Raw genomic sequence first — 21,843 nt, forward strand, 5'->3', positions numbered from 1 at the left:
GAGACCTGCTTACATGCAGAAGAAAAGTCTCATTGGTAGGTCAAGGTACTAGTTAATGGGATCCCTGGGTGGCGCAGCGGTTTGGCACCTGCCTTTGGCCCAGGGCCCGATCCTGGAGACCCGGGATCAAATCCCACGTCGGGCTCCCGGTGCATGGAGCCTGCTTCTCCCTCTGCCTGTGTCTCTGCCTTTCTCTCTCTCTCTCTGTGTGACTATCATAAAAAAAAAAAAAAAGGTACTAGTTAAGCAGATGAAGTAGTGGCTGTGTTACAGTGGCTACCTGTGTGGCTCAGGAGTAACCAAGGCTAAACGAAAGATCCTGGTGTTGATGGGGTTCCCACTACTAGTTTGTTACTAGACCCAACACAGAAACTTAACACAGAATTGAGTGAATCATGCTCCTCAGGTCATTGTACACTACCCTTACTTGTTGATGCTTTTGGTTTTTATTTTTTTCTCACATCATATATTCCTATTGCTTCTTTCATTCTCTCCACCTCAATAGTATCTCTAATGCATTTCACACGGTTCCTTAGACATATATATACTATTGAAAGATATATAGTGTTTTGTGTATGTTTTAAATGAGATCCTGTAAACACTGCTTTTGTTAACAAAAGGACATGGGTGTTGAGAAACTTCGTACTCTAAAATTAAAAAAAAAAAAACCGTCAGAAACATTGGTGTTTGAAATCTTATCAATAAGACTGAAACATTCTACTTTTGCCTGAAGGATTGGAATAATTCCAATGCAGAAAAGCAGTCAGGTATATAACTTCGGATAAGAGTTTTCTGGCAACAACAGTCTGTATTTATTTTAAACTGAGTAGTTTCCAAGGAAATAGGACCTGAGTCAGCTTGTTGGCCCAGGTCTGATGCTGACCCCCTTACATACGGTTTTGCTTTTTTTTTTTTTTTTTTTTTTTTACAGTTTTGCTTTAATTTGAAACATTACTTCATTTAAACTCTACCCTAATGTCTACTTTCCCCAAACACCCTATAATAACCCTGTCCTTCTCAGAGTTTGGTTAGACGCCCATGTTTCCTCTGATGAGCAGTCTCCCATCTTGTAGCAAGTTTGTAAACTTGGCTTTGTTGAGCTACTGGTTTGTGCCTGAAAATTTTTATCAGATAGGCTTTATAAAAATACACATGCATCATATTACTTAAGATCTCATTCTTTCTTCTTTAAAAAACACACACACATTTTTTTTCCCCCTTAAAGAGCTATCCATGTTGTTATGTGTAAGTCTAATGCATTACTTCTAATGGCTGGATAGAGTTTCATCTTAAAAACACATCCACACGCCCACACACCATATTCATTTCATCTATTTCCCAGTGTAGACACCAGAGTTGCCTCTAGTCTCTTTGTACTATAAACAATGCATTTCTTCTTGAATTTTCTCTGATGGAACTGCTTCAGAATTTTCTGGGATACATTTTCTGAAGTTGTACTGGCAAATTCCAAGGTGTGCTGCCAGAACTTTGCTATAAGTACTACCAGAATGGTAGCTCTAACTGATATACTTACCAGCACTTGGTATTATTATCTGTTTTCAAATATTATCCAATTTGATGGGTATAAAGTGATTCCATTTTTGTTCTGATTTGTATTCCTTTGAGCACAAGTGAAGTCAAGAATCTTTTCTATGTCGATTATGTATTTATTTTACTTCCATGATTTGCTGATCAATATTCTCTCTCCCTTTATAAAACTGGGCTTTTCTGCCTTTATACAAATAAAGCATAAGAACTAGTCTTTGCCTTGTTATAATTCATGCAGAAATAATTCATAGTTAAGCAGAAATTTGAGAACAATATAGTGCTATACTATGTGGTATTTCCCTGAAAGTGTAAAAGATAATCCTTTGAGACTACACCATCATGGGTTGTTTTTAGAGGCAACTGGGAGAGATCTGGAAGTATAGGGAAGAGGTAAGTGATGGAGAAGAGACAACATTCCATACTGTGGCAGGCAGCCTGCACAAATACCAGAGGAAGAAAGGTAGGAGGTAATCCAGAAAAAGCAGGAAGACCAGTGGCAGTGAAGGGTATGTTTGGGGTAGTGGTAATTAAATTTGGATAAAAAAGATTTAATTGGTAGGAGGGACTCGCAGGTCCCTGAGTAGAGAAATAACATGGTCAAAAGGGGTTGCTATAATTTGAATGTGGTTCCCCCCCCCCCACCAACTGACATATTGAAATGTTAACCCCCAAAATGAAAGTATTAGGAGGTGGGGCCTTTGGAAGGTGCTCTGCCCTCTTGAATGGGATTAGTGCCTTTGTAAAAGAGGCTCCAGAGGCATCCCTTGCTCTTTCTGCCATGTGAGGACACAGTGAGAAGAAGCTTGCTATGAACCAGTAAGAGGGCCCTAACTTTACCATGTTGGGCCATGATCCTGGACTGCCTAGCCTCCAGAACTGTAAGAAACAAATTTCTTTTTTTTTTTTTAAGATTTATTTATTTATTTATTTATTTATTTATTTATTTACTTACTTACTTACTTACTTATGAGAGACACAGAGAAAGAGAGGCAGAGACACAGGCAGAGGGAGAAACAGGCTCCATACAAGAAGCCCGATGCGGGACTCAATCTCGGGACCCTGGGATCACGCCCTGAGCCAAAGACAGATGCTCAACTGCTGAGCCACCCAGGCATCCCGAGAAACAAATTTCTGTTGTTTATAAGTTACCCAGTCTGTGGTACTTTGTTATAAACAACCTGAATGGACTGACAGTGGTATTGTAGAAATCTGATTTTTCTCTTGACAAAAGAATTGAGAAGGTAGATCAGTGATCAGCAGAGATTTTAAGTAAAAAGTGAATGTTTATTTGAATTGAACAGAAAATACATATGAGGTGTAGCATTGGAACTGAAAAAGAAAGAATAATTAGAAATATTTAAAAAAGAAAAAGAACCTGTTGATATCAAATAAACAATGGAAGGACTACTACTTACTCTTAGATTTTAGTCTGAGGGACTAGGAAAGTGGAGATGATAGTTTCCAAAATAGGAACAGTTCGGGAGGGAAAATAAGCAACAGGGGAAAAACATAAACTGCAAAGGTGTTATATTTTAATCTCTTTGTGGGATGTAAGGGGAGAACATATTATTCACATATTCAGGATTCTCTTCCCTTTATTTTTTTTCCTATTACTAAACTTTTCTCAGGCCCTATTTCTACATTTTCTTTCTGTCATTTTCTAATCATTCTTTCTACACACAAACTCCCATAATCAAGCAAGCATCATTTAACAATTTCTCTCCATCCCCGCAACTCCTGAAAAAAGTGCAAAAATAACTTTTTGTAAAACTCGCCATGTTTTTATGATACTCAAACACTATATTAAAAAATGATGACCCAACTAAATAATACATTTTATTATAGTGATCGATTTATACATGGTTTGCTGAATGCATCTATGTTGTAGGCTTTTTGGTTAATATGATTTGTTAAAACCCTCTCAGCAAAGTGCTGTTACAATGACCATCTTCTGGGACTTGGGAATAGTCTTATTATACAGAACTTAATGTTATACACTAATGGCATTTATTAGAATGGAATTCTATATGTATTATTACTTCCGACATCAGCCTAGCTTTTTTAGTCTCCTCACAGCATGAGACTTTAGTAATTATGCTAATGTTAGCTGATTCATGAGGACAACTTCCTAAAGTGCACTTAATTAACTTGGAGATTTTGTAAACAGCTGTACATGTAGATTCTGCAAATTGTAGGGATATGTCAATCTGACATGTGTACAGTCTGGCTTCCTAACCTCATCACTTTTTACTAAAACTGAAAACAATAAGAAGCTCAGGTCTGGCATCGTTTGAAGCAAATGCTTGGGGAAGACTCAGAAATGTCATGTTAGCCTACCTGAAGATGGGGACCATAGGATTCCTCCATTCTGAGTCTGTGGAGCTAGATGAGTTAGGTAGATTGCTGCCTTTCAAGTTGGTATGAGGGAAAATATTAAAGTCTGTTTCTTTAGCAAAGGGAATGATTTTTCCAACATGTTGCTACAATATGTTTTTTCCTGTGGGTTTGTTGGTACCACTGACCAATACTGGACTTCCAAGGACTTTTCTGCAGGTCAGATTTCACATCCACAGGCTCCGTTATCTCTGCTTTCCTCCAGTCCCAGCTGCTGGGTTGATTTGATATTTGAGTGGCTCATCACCCTTATTTGAATGGAAATATTGAATGATATTTTACTTTCAACATTTTATTAAAGTATCATAATCCCCTACAAGTGAGAAGTAATATTCACATGCATAGGACATTTAACGAAGACTAACTGTCGTGCAAGACTTCAACACACACATAAAAATTGTAAAGGTAAGTGAATCACTTCAGGGCCAAGACCAAACTAATCAAAACGGAGGATGGAGGGAAGAAACATCAAGAGAGAATGGAAGAAAAAACCCTACTACATAAAATTAGGAGAAATACCAATAGCATAAAGCTAATGACAACAGAGAATAGGGATATTTTTTAAATAATCTTACCACTGCGTAAGATCACCCTCTCAGATAATTCCTAGAAACTAAGCTAAGGATTTGTCTATCATTTCTCAAGGGTCCCAGTGAGGTCTTCCCCCCTCATTAACTTAAGCTACATTCGTGGGTACAATCTCTTTGGGAATGAGCTAGATTACATCTAAAGATAATCAAACACTTATTGCTTAGCCTTTTCTTTGACTTCAATTGTCAGAACCTCTTCCCCTGCCTCTGCAGAAGGAGCCATGCTGATGATGAGGGATTGACGAGTAGTTCCTCTGGGTAAAGCTGCCCTTCTAATGGACTGGGGCATTTCCTCTGCTATAATACAATTTGCTCTACATTCAGAGCTGTCCAGTATTTTCTCTGATGGCTCTCTTTCTTTATCTTCATATTCTCTTCTTTTACCCCCTCCTTCTTCAGAGTTTTCACTTGTTTTCTGGAAGAAGCAGTTAGAAAGAATTGGTTTGAAATCATAATAAAGGACATTGGAATCTTTTGATTAATATACAATAACTAAAGATCACCACCAAGAGAAGAGTGTCTGAATTAAATTAATGTGGGAATCACATCTGCCTCGCATTTGACTATCATTTGACAGCTTTCTAATGTGCTGAAGAATGAGACTGAGCTGTCACATTTGACTTAACAGTGTAATTCTGGGTTGCATTTTTGTCCCTGACAAGAAATTCTCTTCCTAGTTGTCCTCAAGCTTTCTGAATTATTAGACTTAGGGCTCAGGATTCTTTGCTTTTGCTTTAAAAATATGTATTTATTTATTTTATGGAGATGAAATTTTAAATATTTGTTTTCTAATAAAAAAGTGTTAACCAAATGCCATAAAACTACTACAGAATGTATGATTTTCCTGCTGCATAAGCTCATAGGAGAACCTCAGGGAGGAACTCATCTCTCTTTCCTTATACAGTCTTCTCCATTCATCCCACGGGGGCTTGAGCTGTATAGTTTTAGAAACTATTATTCTTAGTATCATCTGCAGAGATTTCATAGTAAAAAACATACTATGCTCTGTACTGATGATGCTTCAGGTTAGTTTAAGAGAAGCTTGTACAAGGTATAAAATGTACACATGTAAAGTGGAGGAACTTACTTGACACAATGACCTATATTTCTTTACCCCATAAACTTTTAACACAAATTATGATTTCAATGCTGGTTAAATGAGTCATTTGGTTCATACTGTATTCCTAATTTTCACCATAGTGTTTGTGTGTGAAAAGGAAGAGGCAAGTTTTAGCCTCTTGAGGGTGACTGATTTATAATACTTGCTTAATGATTTTCTGAAAGATCCACAGCCACCCATTTCTTACAGTTTTAGGGACAACATGACTCCATTCAGAAAATCTGAATCCCTGCTCTGTTTTCAACATTTGCTCTCCTACGTCTATTACAAGAATCAAAGAAATACGAAAATCAAGAGAGAAAAACAATAACATTTGAGTATCTTGAAATTTCTAGGAATTGAGAGGCAGCTCAGTGTAGGCCTAGAAGTCTGAATACCTGAGTAATAGTTTTTGCTCTGTCACTTTTTGTAATCTTATCCAAATATGTTGCTCTGGAGTTCAGTTTCTTCATCTATAACAAGAAGGGCTTGGATGAAATCTATGAAGTTATTTTTGGCTTTTAACATTTGTGATATATAAGTGATTGAATATTTGTGAAAATATTTATTGGCTCATTGGTAAAATGTGTTACATATTTATAGGTGTATATTTTAGGACTATACATATATAATTGAATCTCATTATTCATGGTAGTTTTGTTCTATAAAGCATCCACAAACACAGAATTAGCAAATACTGAATCATTGCTCCTAGGGATAATGCAGGATTTGGTTCTTATGAGCTTCTGGCCAAATTCTTATCAACAAATCAATATATAACCTTGTTTTGTGAGTATTTCTGTTTAGAGACATTTATTTAACAAATATTGTTAATTCATTATATTGAACTCATAGCCAACAGCACTGTAACTCATGCTTGAAGGAAGCTTACATGAAGCTATATCTTTTCTCTGTAAGGCACATCAAAGCATTTTTGTACTTAGGAACACTAGACAGCACTTCAGCTCTATGCAGTACAAAAATGAGAAAAACATTGCACTTAAATGGACCATGAAAAGGTCACTTGTTTATAGTATGAGAACTGAAATAGAGTGTCTTCTTGTCCACCTTCAGCTGGGAACATGTGCACTGGGCAATTTAAATTTTTCATCACTGCTCTGCACATACGTATTTTTGCAATGAGCATGTTGAGCACTGATTTTGGTGTTACAAAGAAATTTCTATGAGTAGGTAGATATGCAAATATACAGAATATACAAATAATGAGAGTTGAATGTATTTGTGTATATATATGGATACATGTGTATCTATAATAAACTGTGAGGATTAAATGTAATGATACACGAGGATACAGTTTAGATAATAATACATGCTATAAAACAGTCATTATTATTCACACTAGATGCATCCAAACTATCCCAGTGTCTGAAATGGAATTAAAGTAAGAGTTTGTCTGGGTTTGCTTAGTCCAATGGTCTGTGACAGCCCTCCATTCACTCTGCCTTATTACCTGAATGGTTTGTTCTCTCTTCAGTTTGAGTAGTCTTGTAAGTCCTGCTTTTCCTGTACCTCCCAGGAGAGCTTTAAAAATTTTGGGTGTCTCTTGTTTTGGTGGGAAGAGAAAGGCAAGTCCTTTTCTTGGAGGGGTTGTCTCTGTGGCTGGAGCCTTCTTCTTTAGAAGCACACTGTGGATAGAAGAGAAAGGCTACTTTAGTACTGTAAAAATTCTGGAGAAATTACCAGAGACACCAATGTTTCTCCTAATCTGTGAAGTTTTCAATGGATAGCTGCATAAACATTTGTTTGTTAAAGGCATCTCATGAAGAAAGTTGATCCCTGTCATCACAATACAGTCCTCCGCTTAGATTTTCACAAAGTAAAACCAACTCTAATGGGGTTTTAAAGGTCATACCTGGCTTTTTTCATGAGGAGCTTTTCAGAATCTGGATAATGCACTAGAATTTCTTGGAGGGTCTTTTTGTCCAGAGTTAAAAGATTGGCAAACCCATGGGCTATCACATTGGCAGTTCGGCGATTTCCTCCTCTCCCTGCTAGAAGGCTGTAAGAGGAGAACAGTGAATCTTTACCACCAGTTTCACTTTTCTTCCAGCGAGATTAAAAAGAAAAAATAGACATAAAATATTTTAACCACTTATACTACTTTGGAGAGAGGCAAAGACGAGAGTTCAGGTGACTGTGTGGAGGACGTTGGAGGAAGTTAGAGGTGGTGGCGATGGAAGTGGCAACAGTTTTCAACAGGTTTTGCCTTAACTCCCACCTCAAATGAAGGACTTGTAGCCATCAGTGCCCTATGGGATTCTTCATCCCAGATTCCAAAAGTGAAAAGTCTCTTTGGACTGGGTATCCTCTATTTACTCCTTCAGATTCACTTTTCATTTTCCCATTCCTATTTGCTCCCAGAAAACCGACCTCTGTAGGCTTGTCCTCTGACTTCCATTTGAGTGCAGCCAATGAGAACTATCAGTAAGAAGTTGGAAACAGGAGGAGTGTGGTGTTGGAGCACTTATTCCCTTGCTCATTCCTTGCTAGACCTTAGGTAAGCAGTAGTTACAGTTCTCTACCAAAATCTACAGCCCTGATATGTGGTCTTCTAGAAGTAGGATTCCACAGTGGAGTTCTAGTAATATGCTCACCCCTTTCTTGGTTCTGGGAGTGTGCCCTTCTCTTGTTCCCTTCAGGCCTAGCTGTAGAAAGACTCCCTTGCCATTGCTAGCTTCAGGATGCATCACCAATCCTTGCTGGATCACTTAGATTTTTCTTCCAGTTTCCTTCTATTGGTGTCTGTCAACAATGCCTTAATTAAAAGGAATTACCTTGTTTGAGTATACCTTCTGTTTTCTGCTTGGGTCCTGCCTGATACAACTCTGACATCAAATCTTAATGATGCCTTGGTTACATCTGGTGAATCCAATCTCTTCTACTTAACTCTCAAATCATCTTGTTTCTCAATATCGCAAACTGCTCTGTAGTATAGTCATTCACATACAATGTCCCACTTGAAAAGTCAGTGAATCCTGGGTTTTACATTTTTTATTTATCTTTTTATTTTTATTATTTTTTTATTTTTTACATTTTTTAGAGACATAGCTGGCCATTTTGTATTTGGGAAGTGACCAACAAGTAGTTAGTGAAGAAATGAACACACGAATGAATTTTAGAAATGGTTAAAAATTATATCATTCACCAATAATCTAGAAAATAAGGGTTGGTATTTATTTATTTATTTATTTTTTAAGGGTTGGTATTTAAAACCAAGATAAGAAAAGACAAATTTAAATGTTTTTTTGTTTTTGTTTTTGTTTTTGTTTTGTTTTGTTTTGTTTTGTTTTTAAATACTACAGACTCTGCATTGCAAAGATAATACAATAGATTTAATTCCTTGGAGTCCACCAGTTAGGAAAAAATAGTTGTGTTCTTTTCCTTTGTGTGTGTATGTGTGTGTGTGTGTGTGTGTGAGAGAGAGAGAGAGAGAGAGAGAGAAAGAGAGAGGAGAATAGAAAAGCCTCACATTAATAAAAACACAATCTCTAGAGGTAAAAAGGACACAGAAAGCAACTTGGCAATAAGAATGAATGTTCATACTTTCACAGCCCTGCCTTTAGGGGGAAGTGTGAGAAGTTGCATGGGTCCTAGGCCTGAAGATTTGTATTAGACAATATGTGCTTCTGCAATATGTTGCAAAAAAGAGAACATTCTGACTGGCTGTTAATTGATAAGCAACTAACAGGGTTTTAGCTGTCACACATTAAGAGCTCATAAGTTATCACCTATGTTCTTACTACCAAAAAAAGCTGAACAAACTGGAAACCAATAACTTTTCTTGTATTTATCAGAGAACTGGGGTTGCAGGTAAATTCCTACCTAAATGTGGAGAGATAGGTGAATCCAGAAAACCACAGCCAGACCTACTTAACTGGAACAGAAGCCTTGGAGCTATAACTGGTACAAACATTTAAATGGTAATTTTAACAAACTGTTAGGTTGAGAGTGGATTATCAAGAAACTCTTGAGGGTCACAATTATGGGGAAACCGATATCTGTATGGGTTTATCCTTGAGGAATCCCACCATATTCTCATGGTTAACAGCCAAGAAAGATCTCCTTATGGTTCTGGCAGCAGAAGGTGATGATTAATCATTATAAAATACACCTGGAACTTATTTATTCTCCATAACAAAGGGCTGCTATCTAGGGAAAAAAAAAAAACTATCAGAACTGTATGCCACCTGAAGTGTTTCTCCCATCCCAGGGCTCTCTAGTCTTCCTGTCTTACCTAAGGAGAATGAAAAACTAAGAAACACTGGCAAAGGTCACATCCCAGGACACAGATCCACTAAAAGACTGCAATTTAAATATAAGATTATAGATCTCCCCCATATCTTATCACTGTTCCAATGGGGTTTTTGTATAATAACAGTGGATTACAGCAGCAGGGTGCAGACTTTCTCTGAGGAAGTATACTTAGGGAAGGCTAAAGTCAAAAGGGAGATAGAAACAAGGACATTTTAGAGAAATTTGGAACTTCTGGCACCTAGGGCTGCATCTAACATTAAACACAGTCCAACTCCTAGTCAGATTAACATAAAACCTCATGCTAAAGACCTATCTACCTCAGTTCTTATTATGGATTACATTATATATAGCTTCCAACAAAAAATTAAAAAGCACACTTAAAAAAATAACAAGATAAACACAGCCTAACAAGACAAAGAAAGCATTAGAACCAGACTGAGATATGACACAGATACTGGAATTCTCAGACAGAGAATTTATTTATTTATTTATTTATTTATTTATTTATTTATTTATCAGACAGAGAATTTAAAATGACTTTGATTAATATGTTAAGGGATCATATAAGAATATCCAGATGGGAAATGTAAGCAGGGAGAGAGAAATTCTAAGGCAAAAATCAAAAGGAAAGATTAGAAATCAGAAATACTGTAACAAAAATGAAGAATGACTTTGCTGGGCTCATCAGTGGACTGTACATGGCCAAGAAAATAGATGAGCTTGAAGATAGGTCATTAGAAAATTAGGCAAATATGCCTAAAATACAATGAGAAAAAGAATGAATAAACCCCAAAACTTGCTCCCAAACATAAAAAACTTCAGGACAATTTCAAAAGGCATAAATAGATATGTATATTTTGTGTGTACATATACATAAAATATACATAAAGCATACAATTCTCTAATACTAGAAAAAATACTTGAAATCATCATGGCCAAGAAGGTCCTAAAATTAATGACAGACATAAAACCACAGATCCAGGAAGCTTTGAGACTACCAAGCACAATAAATACTCACCCCTCCCCACCTCACAGTTCCTGGCATATTATATTCAAACTGTAATAGGCCAAAGATAAAGAGAAAATCTTAAAAAGAGCCAGAGGGGGAAACATCTTACCTATTGTAGTATAAACTCTGACACTTATGTTTCATCACTTTTTTTGAAATCCGGGTGCCTGAACTAAACTTGATTGCCATTTCAAAGACGCTTCCACTTTAAATATGCCTATTTTAAACATATTGTCAGCCACCCAATTAAAGAACTAAGCTGCGTTCCCCCACTGAAGCTCTTTTTATTTTAGAGACTTGGTTGATAAGTGACCATTGCGCCACTTTTTTTCACTTCACATACTTTAAATTCCCGCTCTTATGTTTTAAATTCACCAATGAAGAGTGAGACCACAAAATCCTGGGCCCCCATTCTCAACCCCAATAAAAGCACAATCCCAGGCCTGTACACTCTTTCTTTCTTTGTGATCCCACTGTGTAGCTCCAGGTGGCTGTGTAATTTTCCAGGTCTTCTAAGTAATTAACCTGTATTTTTTCAAGGTTTCCTGATGGTTGTTGCTGAAGGCATTTTACAACCTTAATAAAAAACCCACAAGGGCCTGTCCAATCACAACACTGGTCATTGATAGGTTGAGACTGGAACAAAACACCTATAAGAGGAACAAGGATAATAATCAGCAGACTTTTCATGAGAAGCCATGCAAGTAAGAAGAGAGGGGAGTGAAATATATGTGGAAGCTCCTAACAGATTAGATCATAATCGCTTTCACCACAAAGAAGACATGATAGCGGTTAGCTAATGCAATAGTGGGAATCATATTACAATACATATGAATTTCTTTTTTTTATATATGAGTTTCTAACACCAATATGCTGTACACCTAAAACTTACACAATATTATTTGCCAATGATATATCTCAATAAAAATTAAAAATAGTAAAAAAAAATTAGAAAGCAACCTAGAATTTTATGTACAGTGAAATTAATCCTTCCAAAGTGAAAAAGGACAAAGATTTTCTTAGAAAAACAAAAGCAGAGGGAATTCAACATTTGTTCATCTACTCTGCAAAAAATGTTGAAAGAAATTCTGCAGGAAGAAAGAAAATAATGTAACTTAGAAATTCTACCTAAAAAAGTGGAAGGACATGGAGAAGGAATAGAGGTAAAATAAAACTAAAATCTTTGTTTTTCTTATTCTTAATTGATCTAAAAGATAACTTTAGATAATAAAGTAGCAATGCATTGGGTGATTATAGCATAGGGATAAATGAAATGAATGATGTCAATGTCTTAAGGGCTACTAGGGAAGAATTAGGAATACTGTGTAAGGCTTCTGCTCTGCAGGTAGCATTCTGTGAAGTAGACTTAGATTAGTTTAAAATGTATGTCACAGACTCTAATGCTACTACTAGAATGTCTTGAAAAGAAGTATAATTGATATGCCAAGAGAGGAGAGAATGTCAAATCATATGAAATGCTCAGCTGAAACTAAAGAAGGCAGAAAAAAAAAAAAAGAGGAAAAAAACCCCTAATGTTATTACGCCACTGAGGCATCAAACAGCCTCTTATCTGCACTTCTCACTAAACTTAGGTCCAGGACTATCCAGGTCACTTAAAAATGGAATTACTCCCTCAAGACAGAAAGTAGATACTTGGAATCCATAAATGTTGACTACTTATTTTGTTCGGTGATTTCACATTTTAAGTTTCTTGTTCCATGGCAAGAACACTTATTCTTTTTTCTTCTTCTTTCTTTCTTTTTTTTTAAAGCAAGAGAGACAGGGTGGGGGAGGGGACACAGAATCTTGAGCAGGTTCCACACCCAACATGGAGCCGACACAGGGCTTGATCTCATAACCCTGAGATCATGACCTGAGCCAAAATCAGATGCTTAACTGACTGAGCCACCCAGGCACCTCCCCAAAACTTATTCTTTAGTCCTTTCCTGAGGTTCTCCCAAAGACAAGCTCTGCTTTCACCTTCTTTTTCTAAGGAAGAGAAATGAATTTTACCCTATCTGTCTGCCTATCTATCTGTCTTGTCTATCTACCTATCTATCCATCCATCCAACTTCCTATCTATCTTCTTACCTGTCTTTCTATGAAATAAATGTTGGTACTTGAAGGACAATGATAGAATGAGCTCATTTCATTTACATTCCTGTTGCCTTGTGCATAGGGTAATCCAGTAGTTAGGCTGGGCTAGATGGCACTGGGGAGCTTAATTTGGGCCTAAGAATGTCTCTGTGTGTGTCAGACAATGAGAGCAGAATGGAAATAACATATTTAAATGTCAGGTTATTTTGAGATTTCTCAAGCTTTAATTAAACTTGCCTACAGGTTACACGTTTAGAGTGCTTGATGAGTTTTTGAACGGAAGAAATAGTCTGTTTGCCAGATGGATTTTGCCCAAACTCTCTCAGCAACGTTTAAAATAGCCTCTTTTTTTTTTCCCCTTCTGTCCACAAAATGCTTCTCCAGCATTCCACCAATGGAAAGTTTCATGCATTAAATAGCTTAGTAAGAAGATCCCTAAATATTTCCAACCCCATATAGTTTCTGAGAGCACATACTAGCGGATAAATAGTTGAGGTTAATGGTAAGTGTCTCTAGGTCAAAAAATAGTGAACAGAGCAATGGCCCAGGAAAAAAGGAATGGATTCTAATTCTAGATCCATCTCTGTGTGCTGTGACCTTAGACAATAACTTAAAGATCTTTTTGATTTTCACTTCAATCATGTGAGTATTTATTAAGCACCTACCATGTACTCAATGCAGTGAGGTAAAGTATGGCAAAAGAATTATTAAAGGCTGGTATGGTTTTGTGGAAATAATACAGACTTTGGAATCACGTAACTACCATTTATTATGTGTATTTCTAAGCAGGTTACTTACTCACTCTTTTAGGAAACAAGGCCATCTTTTACTACCTAATATAAGTATATGATTATTTTTAGGGAGAAATAGGTGTTTATAGACTCTTTATATTTAATTATGAAGAAGGTGTTATTAGGTAAAATTCCTGGCTGAGAAATTTTATTTATTTATTTTAGATGATATTTTAATGGCTTTATGGAAGTATAATTTACATACTAAAAATTATACTCATTTTAAGTATATAGTTCCATGACATTTCTTTCAAATTTTTACTTTAATTCAGTTAATTAATATATAATGTATTATTAGTTTCAGAGGTAGGGTTCAGTGATTCATTAGTCTTATATAATACCCAGTGCTCATTACATCACATGCCTTCCTGAATGTTCATCACCCAGTTACGCCCTCCTTCTTTTCCCCTCCCCTCCAGCAACCCTCTTTGTTTCCTATGATCAAGAGTCTCTTATGGTTTGTCTCCCTCTCCAATTTCATCTTGTTTTATTTTTTCCTCTCTTCTCCTATGATACTGTTTTGTTTCTTAAATTCCACATATGAGTGAGATCCTATGATAATTGTCTTTCTCTTATCGACTTATTTCGCTTAGCATAATGCCCTCTAGTTCCATCCATGTCATTGCAAATGGCAAGATTTCATGTTTTTGATGACTGAGTAGTATTCCATTGTGTGTGTGTGTGTGTGTGTGGGTGTATATATATACATATATATATATATATATATATATATATATATGTATATATATATACCACATCTTTATCCACTCATTTGTGGATAGACATCTGGGCTCTTTCCATAGTTTGGCTATTGTGAGCTTTGCTGTTATAAACATTGGGGTGTAGGTGCCTCTTTGGATCACTACATTTGTATCTCTGAGGTAAATACCCAGTAGTGCAATCACTGGATCATAGGGTAACTCTATTTTCAACTTTTTGAGGAACCTCCATACTGTTTTCCAGAGTGGCTGCATGAGCTTGCATTCTTACTTACAGTGTAAGAGGGTTCTCCTTTCTCCACAGCCCTGGTTGAAAAATTTTAAAGATTAAAAAAAATTATTTAAAAGAGATAGAAAGAAAAAGAACACAAGCAGGGGGAGCAGCAGAGGGAGAAGCAGACCTTCCACTGAGCAGGGAGCCCAATTCAGGGCTCAATCTCAGGACCCTGGGATCATGACCTGAGCTGAAGGTAGATGTCTAACCAACCAAGCCACCCAGGCATCCCTGGCTGAAAAATTTTAAACTCTAATTTGTAGTATATAACTGTAACAAGTTATAATAAATATAACTTTGTATTACTTGAGGTTCTTCAGAAAAACAGAAAAAATAGGATATATACAGATATACATAAGAGGAGATTTATTACGGGAATTGTTATGGAGGCTGAGAAGTCCTACAATCTGCCATCTGCAAGCTGGAGAACCAGGAAAGCTGGTGGTGTAATTGGACTAAGAGGGATTATGGGGAAGGCTTTAGTGTAAATCCAGGTCTGGGCCTGAAAGTCCAAGAACCAAGAGTGTTGATAGCTGATGTCTAAGGGCAAGAGAAGAAGGATGTCTCAGCTTAAACAGAGAGAGCGACTTAGCCTTTCCTTCGCCTTCTCAGTACTTCAGTGGATTGGATGATCCCACCTGCATTAGTGAGGATGATCTTCTTTACTCAATCTCTTCAAATGCTAATCTCTTTCCTAAACACCCTCACAGACACACCCAGAAATAATGTTTAATCAGCTATCTGGACATCTCTTAGTCTAGTTAAGTTGACACATAAAATTAACCATCATAGTACTAGTAGTACTATACATAGCACTAGTGTGTGGATAAGTAAGTGAAACCAGTTGTGTGACTGTCAGAAAGAGAAGGTATACTCAGGATGAGAGAACCTATATGTGCAAAACTCTGTAATGCAGAAATAAATAGTAACATGGAGATCACATATGTGTATGTATGTATATATAATTTATATATAATATATATATGATATATACAAATCACAGAGAGCTAGAATATTCAGATAGTTCCTAGTCAGTCATTTATTCTCAGCCTTTTTCCAGAGTTGCCACATATGGCATCATAAGTTGTGCACTGCATACATAGACTATGTGACTGGAGCTAACTGGAGTTGTGCAGTGCACAGCCTGTACCACACTTTTTAGCAGAGCTAGTGTATCCAGAAAGCACTCACACAAATAAGTAGAATGCAGAGGGGCATGAATTGGGCATAAATTGAATGGAAGAGCAAAAGAAAAACAAGAATGGAAACATTAAATAGGATTCATGCAAAAATGCAAACTTTGCTATAAGAGGGCTTCAAATTTGACTCTAAGTCTTTTATACCATAAAAATGGATGAATTCTTGGCTTTAAGGCAGATAAAAATGTCTCTTAATTGGCTTAGTAGAGAGACCACATATAAATGGTGAACACTATTCTTACATTTTTATGATAGATACAAAAATAAGTTTGCTAAAACAGTCATATAGTCCTCAGTAAAGGCTGCATATCACTCTAAAATTCACTTCAGTAAGAATAATTCTGTAGGTGAGGAGGGGCATCAATATGATGTGTTCCAGGTAACTTATTTTCTCTTTGTTGCACCTAGAATATACACAGTACAAATAATCCCCTTAAACATTGCTTTTCTCAGCTGGACTTTTGATAGTCTTTTTTATGAGTTTGTGATTGTACAGAACATTATGCCTTAGAGCCTATCATGTGGGAGAATGTAAGGCATTCACGGTATAAATTGAAAAGCAAAAGAGAAATTAGAGATAAATTAGGAGTGTTTAGAAAGGCCATATTCCATAATGAGCGAGATACAAGGCTAACTTCTCTGACTATAAAGATGATTAACATCTATCCATTAATTGCTTATAATCGAGGAGTGGGATAAGTGTGGGTGACGGGTGTTAGAGTAGCAAATACAGTAATATTACTAGCTAATATTTTTGAGTGCTTACTATGAGTTAGGTATTTTTCTAAGGTCTTTTTTTTTAGTTCTTTTTTTCGTTTAAAGATTTTATTTATTTAAGAGAAAAGAGATTTTATTTATTTAAGAGAGAGTGCAAGTAGGGGAGGGGCAGAAGGAAAGGGAATGAGAGAGAATCTCAAGCAGGCCCCATGCTCATTGCAGAGCATGAGGTGGGGCTCAATCTCACAACCTTGAGATATGACCTGAGCTAAACCCAAGAGTCCAATGCTTAACGGACTGAGCCACCCAGGGACCTTCTACATTCTTTTTTATGTATTAATACATATAATGCTTTCCAACCCTATGGTATAGGTATATATTATTATTAATCCATTTTGACTGATGAAGAAATGAAGTCTTAGCTGAATAACTTCCTCAGAGTCACACAGCTCATAAGTTGTGGAGTTGGGATGCAAACTCATATAAAGATTCTTAAAAAGGTAAATGCAGTTCAAATTGGCAGATGCAGGGTGCCTGGGTCGCTCAGTTCGTTAAGTGTCTGACTCTTGATTTTGGCTCTGGTCATGATCTTGGGGTTGTAAAGTAGAGCCCTGCATCGTGCTCCATGCTCAGCGGGGAGTCTGCTTGGGATTCTCTCTCTCCCTCTCCCTACGTCCCTCCCCCTGCTCGCACTCTCTCTCTCTAAAATAAATTAATAAATTGTGAAAAAAACCTCAAATGGCAAATCCTTTAAATGTAAAAAATGAGAGTGTTTCCTAAAATAAAGATATTTTTGGTTTAAAAGCATTTTTTTTTTCTGTTTAGAATCATTTCCTGGAATAGAAATAAAACTCTCTTTGAATATAGTCAATGGAAAGAGTATCATATCCAATGCTGAGTGGGAGATTAAAACTTCAAATGTCTGTTCTCATTAAGCAAATTTCCAAGTGGATTATATTCAGAGGGCAGGAGGTTAGATCATCTGTGTAGCTTTTTTCTGAGATACTCTTTTATCCTTTTCATTGTTATTGGAAAACATTTCGTTGCTTGAAAATTTTTACCACTTCACTAAAAATAAATTCTAACAAAACTTTTGTAGGTGAGCAAATATCAGAGGATGTTCTAGTGTCACCTCTGCCCAAGCTGCTTGCTCTTTGCAGATACTTTGATATTCATAAAACCACTGCAAGGCAAACACATGTTAGCCTAGAATTTTTTTTTAATAGTTTGAGACAAATCTGTATGTGTGGACTTTCATCAAAGTTAGAAAGTTTAGATTTCACTGATACAAACCACAAAGCCCTTTTTCCCCTAGCAGGTCTTGATAATAGAGTTCCTCTGGCCTCAGAGGAGGTGGATGAACAACGAAGAATCTAGGTAAAGATTCTAAGGATGTGGAAAGGAAAACAAGAATAATATGTACATTTTATTCCATGCCCTGTTTACTGGTATACTTTCAAGTGCTCAGGAGAATACTCTTCAATTTATACTCTGGCTAAAAATACCATATCAAACATACTATATATTAGCTTATCTAAGAGGTTTTTTGGAGTCAAAATAACTAACAATGACATATATTAACGACCACACTAATATGGTGATATAAGTTCTTACCTATACCTATTGACATAATAACTGAGGTCCAGAATTCATGAAGCAACTTATTAGACAACATATACTATGAGTTTCATTGTTAAAATTCAAATGTAAGACCAGAGTTGATTAATCAAGAGACCTTTTCTTTACACTTGAACTCTACTGCTGCCAATGAAGTCATTGGTGTTATTTTAATGACACATATTTATTTGCCCATGGACTTTAGAAAAAATAAAGGAGGAAGCTGGTCAGGCTGGCATGATAAGCTATGTCAACATCTGACTGTTAGAACCTGGACTTCCTCTCTGCTGTTCTAAATGTGGTAAGGAACCTTGATTTTCATAGAATTAGAGACACCAGACAAAGTTACTTTAGGAGGTATCCTTAGGATATTTGAATACATGTTTTAATAATGGTACTGATAATAGAGTTGTTCACAGGAATATTGTGAAACTTAGATGAGATTTGCTTTTTGCTTTAAGTAAAAAGTTGGTTCACAATCTAAGAGATGGTCTACAAAAGGATGTAGTGAAAATACAAATACGTATTTTTAATACAGAAAGTATTTACAGGTTTGCGATAGGAAAAAAAATGAAGAATTTTCTTTCTCAATATTAACCAAGATTTCTTACCCTTGCTCATGTTCTAGTGAAGCTGCTCTTTCTGTCTTTAGGGAAAGGGGTTGAGGGTGGCATCAGGCGGTGAGGGGTAAGCGATAAGAGAATTAGTCTGATGAAGAGTAAGAACATGGAATTAACATCGTCGAACTAGAAGTATTCTCTGGTACTCCTATTTTAAAAACTGAGTGTTCAGGAGAAATAGGGAAACATGAGGGAAAAAAAGGTTAAAATTATTTTTTCAAAAATCTGGCCTTTTCACAATGATACAAAGTAAATATCAAAAAAGCATCCTGGGAATGGATGGTTTGACCAATAAAACCAGTGAAACATTAGAATTTAAATATTTTAAATGAAGATTACACTATCTAAAACATGATGTAAGCACCGGGTGTTATATCATTGATAAATGTGATAAATCATTGGATACCACATCTAAAACTAAGTATGCACTTCATGTTGGCTAATTGAATTTAAATAAAAAAATATAAAAATACGTCAATGTCTAAATTCTACTCAATAATGTGTTACATATGATGAAAAAAGGATGGTGAAAAAGAAATACAGAAGGTAAATAAATAATCACATTTATGAAAATAAATAGGTCCATAGAAAATTAATTCATTTAGAAAATGTTTATTGTGGACCTATTATTTTCCAGGCACTATTTAGAAAGAGTGTAAATTAAAACAACCTATTAAAATGCAAAACCAATGAGAATAATAAAGTAATAGCAGTGATGGTAGGGAAAAATAGCTATACATTGCGTGATTCAATTTTTCTGGAAAATAATCTGCCCATATTTTACAAGAGTTATAGAAATGTTTCTACCTTTTGACCTAGTTATTTCACTTTTGGGAATAAACCTCAAAGAAAAAAAAGTAAAGTAATTTTATAAAGATAAACACAGCAGTGCTATTCTTAATAATAAAAATTGACGAAAAGGGCAAAAGGCTGAATGAATATGCATATTCATGACAAAAATGATTGTGTATTAATAAATATGCAAAGATAGAAAGATAATTACATTCACTTATTTATCGAATAACTATTTATTAGGTACTATGTGGGCCAGGCACTGCCCTAAGGGCTGGGAATTGAGGGAGAACAAACCAAATGTGATGTCTGCTATTGTCCCTGGAAACCTGTGCCTTTGTGCAAAATAGAAAAATGTAGCTTTTCTGGGAACATGCAGTCCTATGGGCACAAAGCTTGGCCAGAAAAATGCTCCCATTTGCAAAGTAAAGAGTACCTGTGCATGAAGAAGAGCACAATAGCAGGGATCATGAGTCAGGAGTGGAGTATGGTCCCTCACTGGACATCTTGATGCAGAGCACGAATGGCACAACCATTCCTGGTGCTTACAATTCACAGTAGTCCTGGTGCTTACAATTTAGTGAGGAAGAAAAACATCAAAGAAATAAATGCACCAGTGAGGACATAATTAGAAAGATAAGTTCTCAGAAAGAAAGGAATATAGTCTGACCAGAGCACACAGCAAGGAGAACTGGGAGGTTCCTGTAGTGAGAATAGGAAGTTCTGAAAGAAGCTGAGATTAAGTAAAGGAGGCAAGAAAGTGTCCAGACAGCGGTATCAGCATGTGTGAAAAACTCCCCATGGTCATAGGACATGTGATATATTCAGGGAACTGAAGTTTGAACTAAAGAGAGCACAGGGAGTGGGGTGCAATGTGAAGTAGAGATGTGGGCAGTGGCTAGCTTCTGTAGGACCTTGTAGGCCAGACCTTGTTCTTATTCCTAAAAACAGTATAAAAGCATTAAATTGTTTTAAGCACAAGGGCAGGGACATGATCATATCTGTGGGTTTCCAAAAGATCTCTCTGGCTGCAGAGTGGAGACTGGATTGCAGAAGATGTGGGTACTGGAGTAGGAGATGCAGAGTAGGCCACTACAGTTGTCTAATGAGAGGTGGAGGTGGTTTGGACCAAAGCAGGATCAATGGAGATGGTAAGATGCAAATGATTGGAGACATACCAAGAAGGTAAGATTGATAGGTCTTGGAGGTGCACTGGCCATGTAGGGTGAATAGAGGGAGGTGTCAAGCATGCCTTTTTATTTCCCAGTAAAAAATTTTAAATTTAACAATTTAAGGAGTTTGGTATTTTTTTCCTAGGGCTGCTTTAACAGACTGACACAAAACCAGTGACTTACAACAACAAAAACCATAAAAATGTATTCTCTCACAATTCTGGAGGCCTGAAGTCCTAAATCAAGGTATTGGGAATGCTGGGCTCCCTCCAAAGAATCTAGGGAAGAATGTTTTCTTGCCTCTTTCTTGCCACTCCTGGTGGCTCCAGGAATTCCTTGGCTGTGACTACATAATTCCAATTTCTGCCTCAGTCTTCAGATGGCCTTTCTCTCATCCTCCTGTGTCTGTGTGTCTTCCTCTTCTGTCTCAAGTGAGGACACTTATCATTTGATTTATGGGCCATCCAGATAATTGAGAATGATCTTGTCTTGAGATCTTTAACTTAATTACATCTGTAAAGAGGCTTCCCCCATCCTCAAGTAAGATTACATTCATAAGTTCCAGAGGTTAGGGCATGGATGTATCTTTGTGGGGGTCACCATGCAACCACTACAGGCATTATGTGAATAATCCTTTATATATCCTATAGTAGGGACTACCAGGATTGACATTGTGCACATATTATTGTCTGCATGTGCCATTTGAGGAGCGCTGAAATCTTTCCTCAGTTCCCAAACAAGCTCAAGAAATTCAGGGGATATTGGTCATTTTGAAGCCTTCTACTCTATAAAATCTTGTGTATACTCCATCATTGGATGCAATCCATATATTTCACCACCTGGTATTGGAATCTTTTATTTCCTTGTCTCATCTATTTGTAAGGCTCTTCAGGGAAGCAGTTGTGTCTTGTTTGCCATTCTTGTTTACCA

At 36.5% G+C, this 21,843-nt stretch overlaps 1 protein-coding gene and 1 long non-coding RNA gene across 3 annotated transcripts in view; both read right to left on the reverse strand.

The window, feature by feature from the left end:
- Positions 1 to 4,233: 4,233 nt before the first annotated feature.
- CNGB3 (cyclic nucleotide gated channel subunit beta 3) overlaps positions 4,234 to 21,843 on the reverse strand; it is a 143,173-nt gene continuing 125,563 nt past the window's right edge. Inside the window, 3 exon segments of the mRNA NM_001003030.1 lie at positions 4,234 to 4,947; positions 7,103 to 7,277; positions 7,505 to 7,651. Of these exon segments, the coding sequence (NP_001003030.1) occupies positions 4,687 to 4,947; positions 7,103 to 7,277; positions 7,505 to 7,651 (583 nt within the window). The 3' untranslated portion in view covers positions 4,234 to 4,686.
- On the reverse strand, positions 15,404 to 20,306 carry LOC119866739. Of its 2 annotated transcripts, none has more exons than XR_005381193.1 (3): positions 20,178 to 20,306; positions 18,941 to 19,037; positions 15,404 to 15,434 (listed from the first exon to the last, which is right to left on the reverse strand). It is a non-coding gene; the product is annotated as an uncharacterized LOC119866739 (long non-coding RNA). The 2 variants fall into 2 exon arrangements; XR_005381192.1 differs by lacking the exon at positions 15,404 to 15,434 and adding an exon at positions 15,467 to 15,490.

The sequence above is a fragment of the Canis lupus genome, chromosome 29 (genome assembly GCF_011100685.1).
Source record: "Canis lupus familiaris isolate Mischka breed German Shepherd chromosome 29, alternate assembly UU_Cfam_GSD_1.0, whole genome shotgun sequence".
In the NCBI taxonomy this organism is placed as follows: domain Eukaryota; kingdom Metazoa; phylum Chordata; class Mammalia; order Carnivora; family Canidae; genus Canis; species Canis lupus.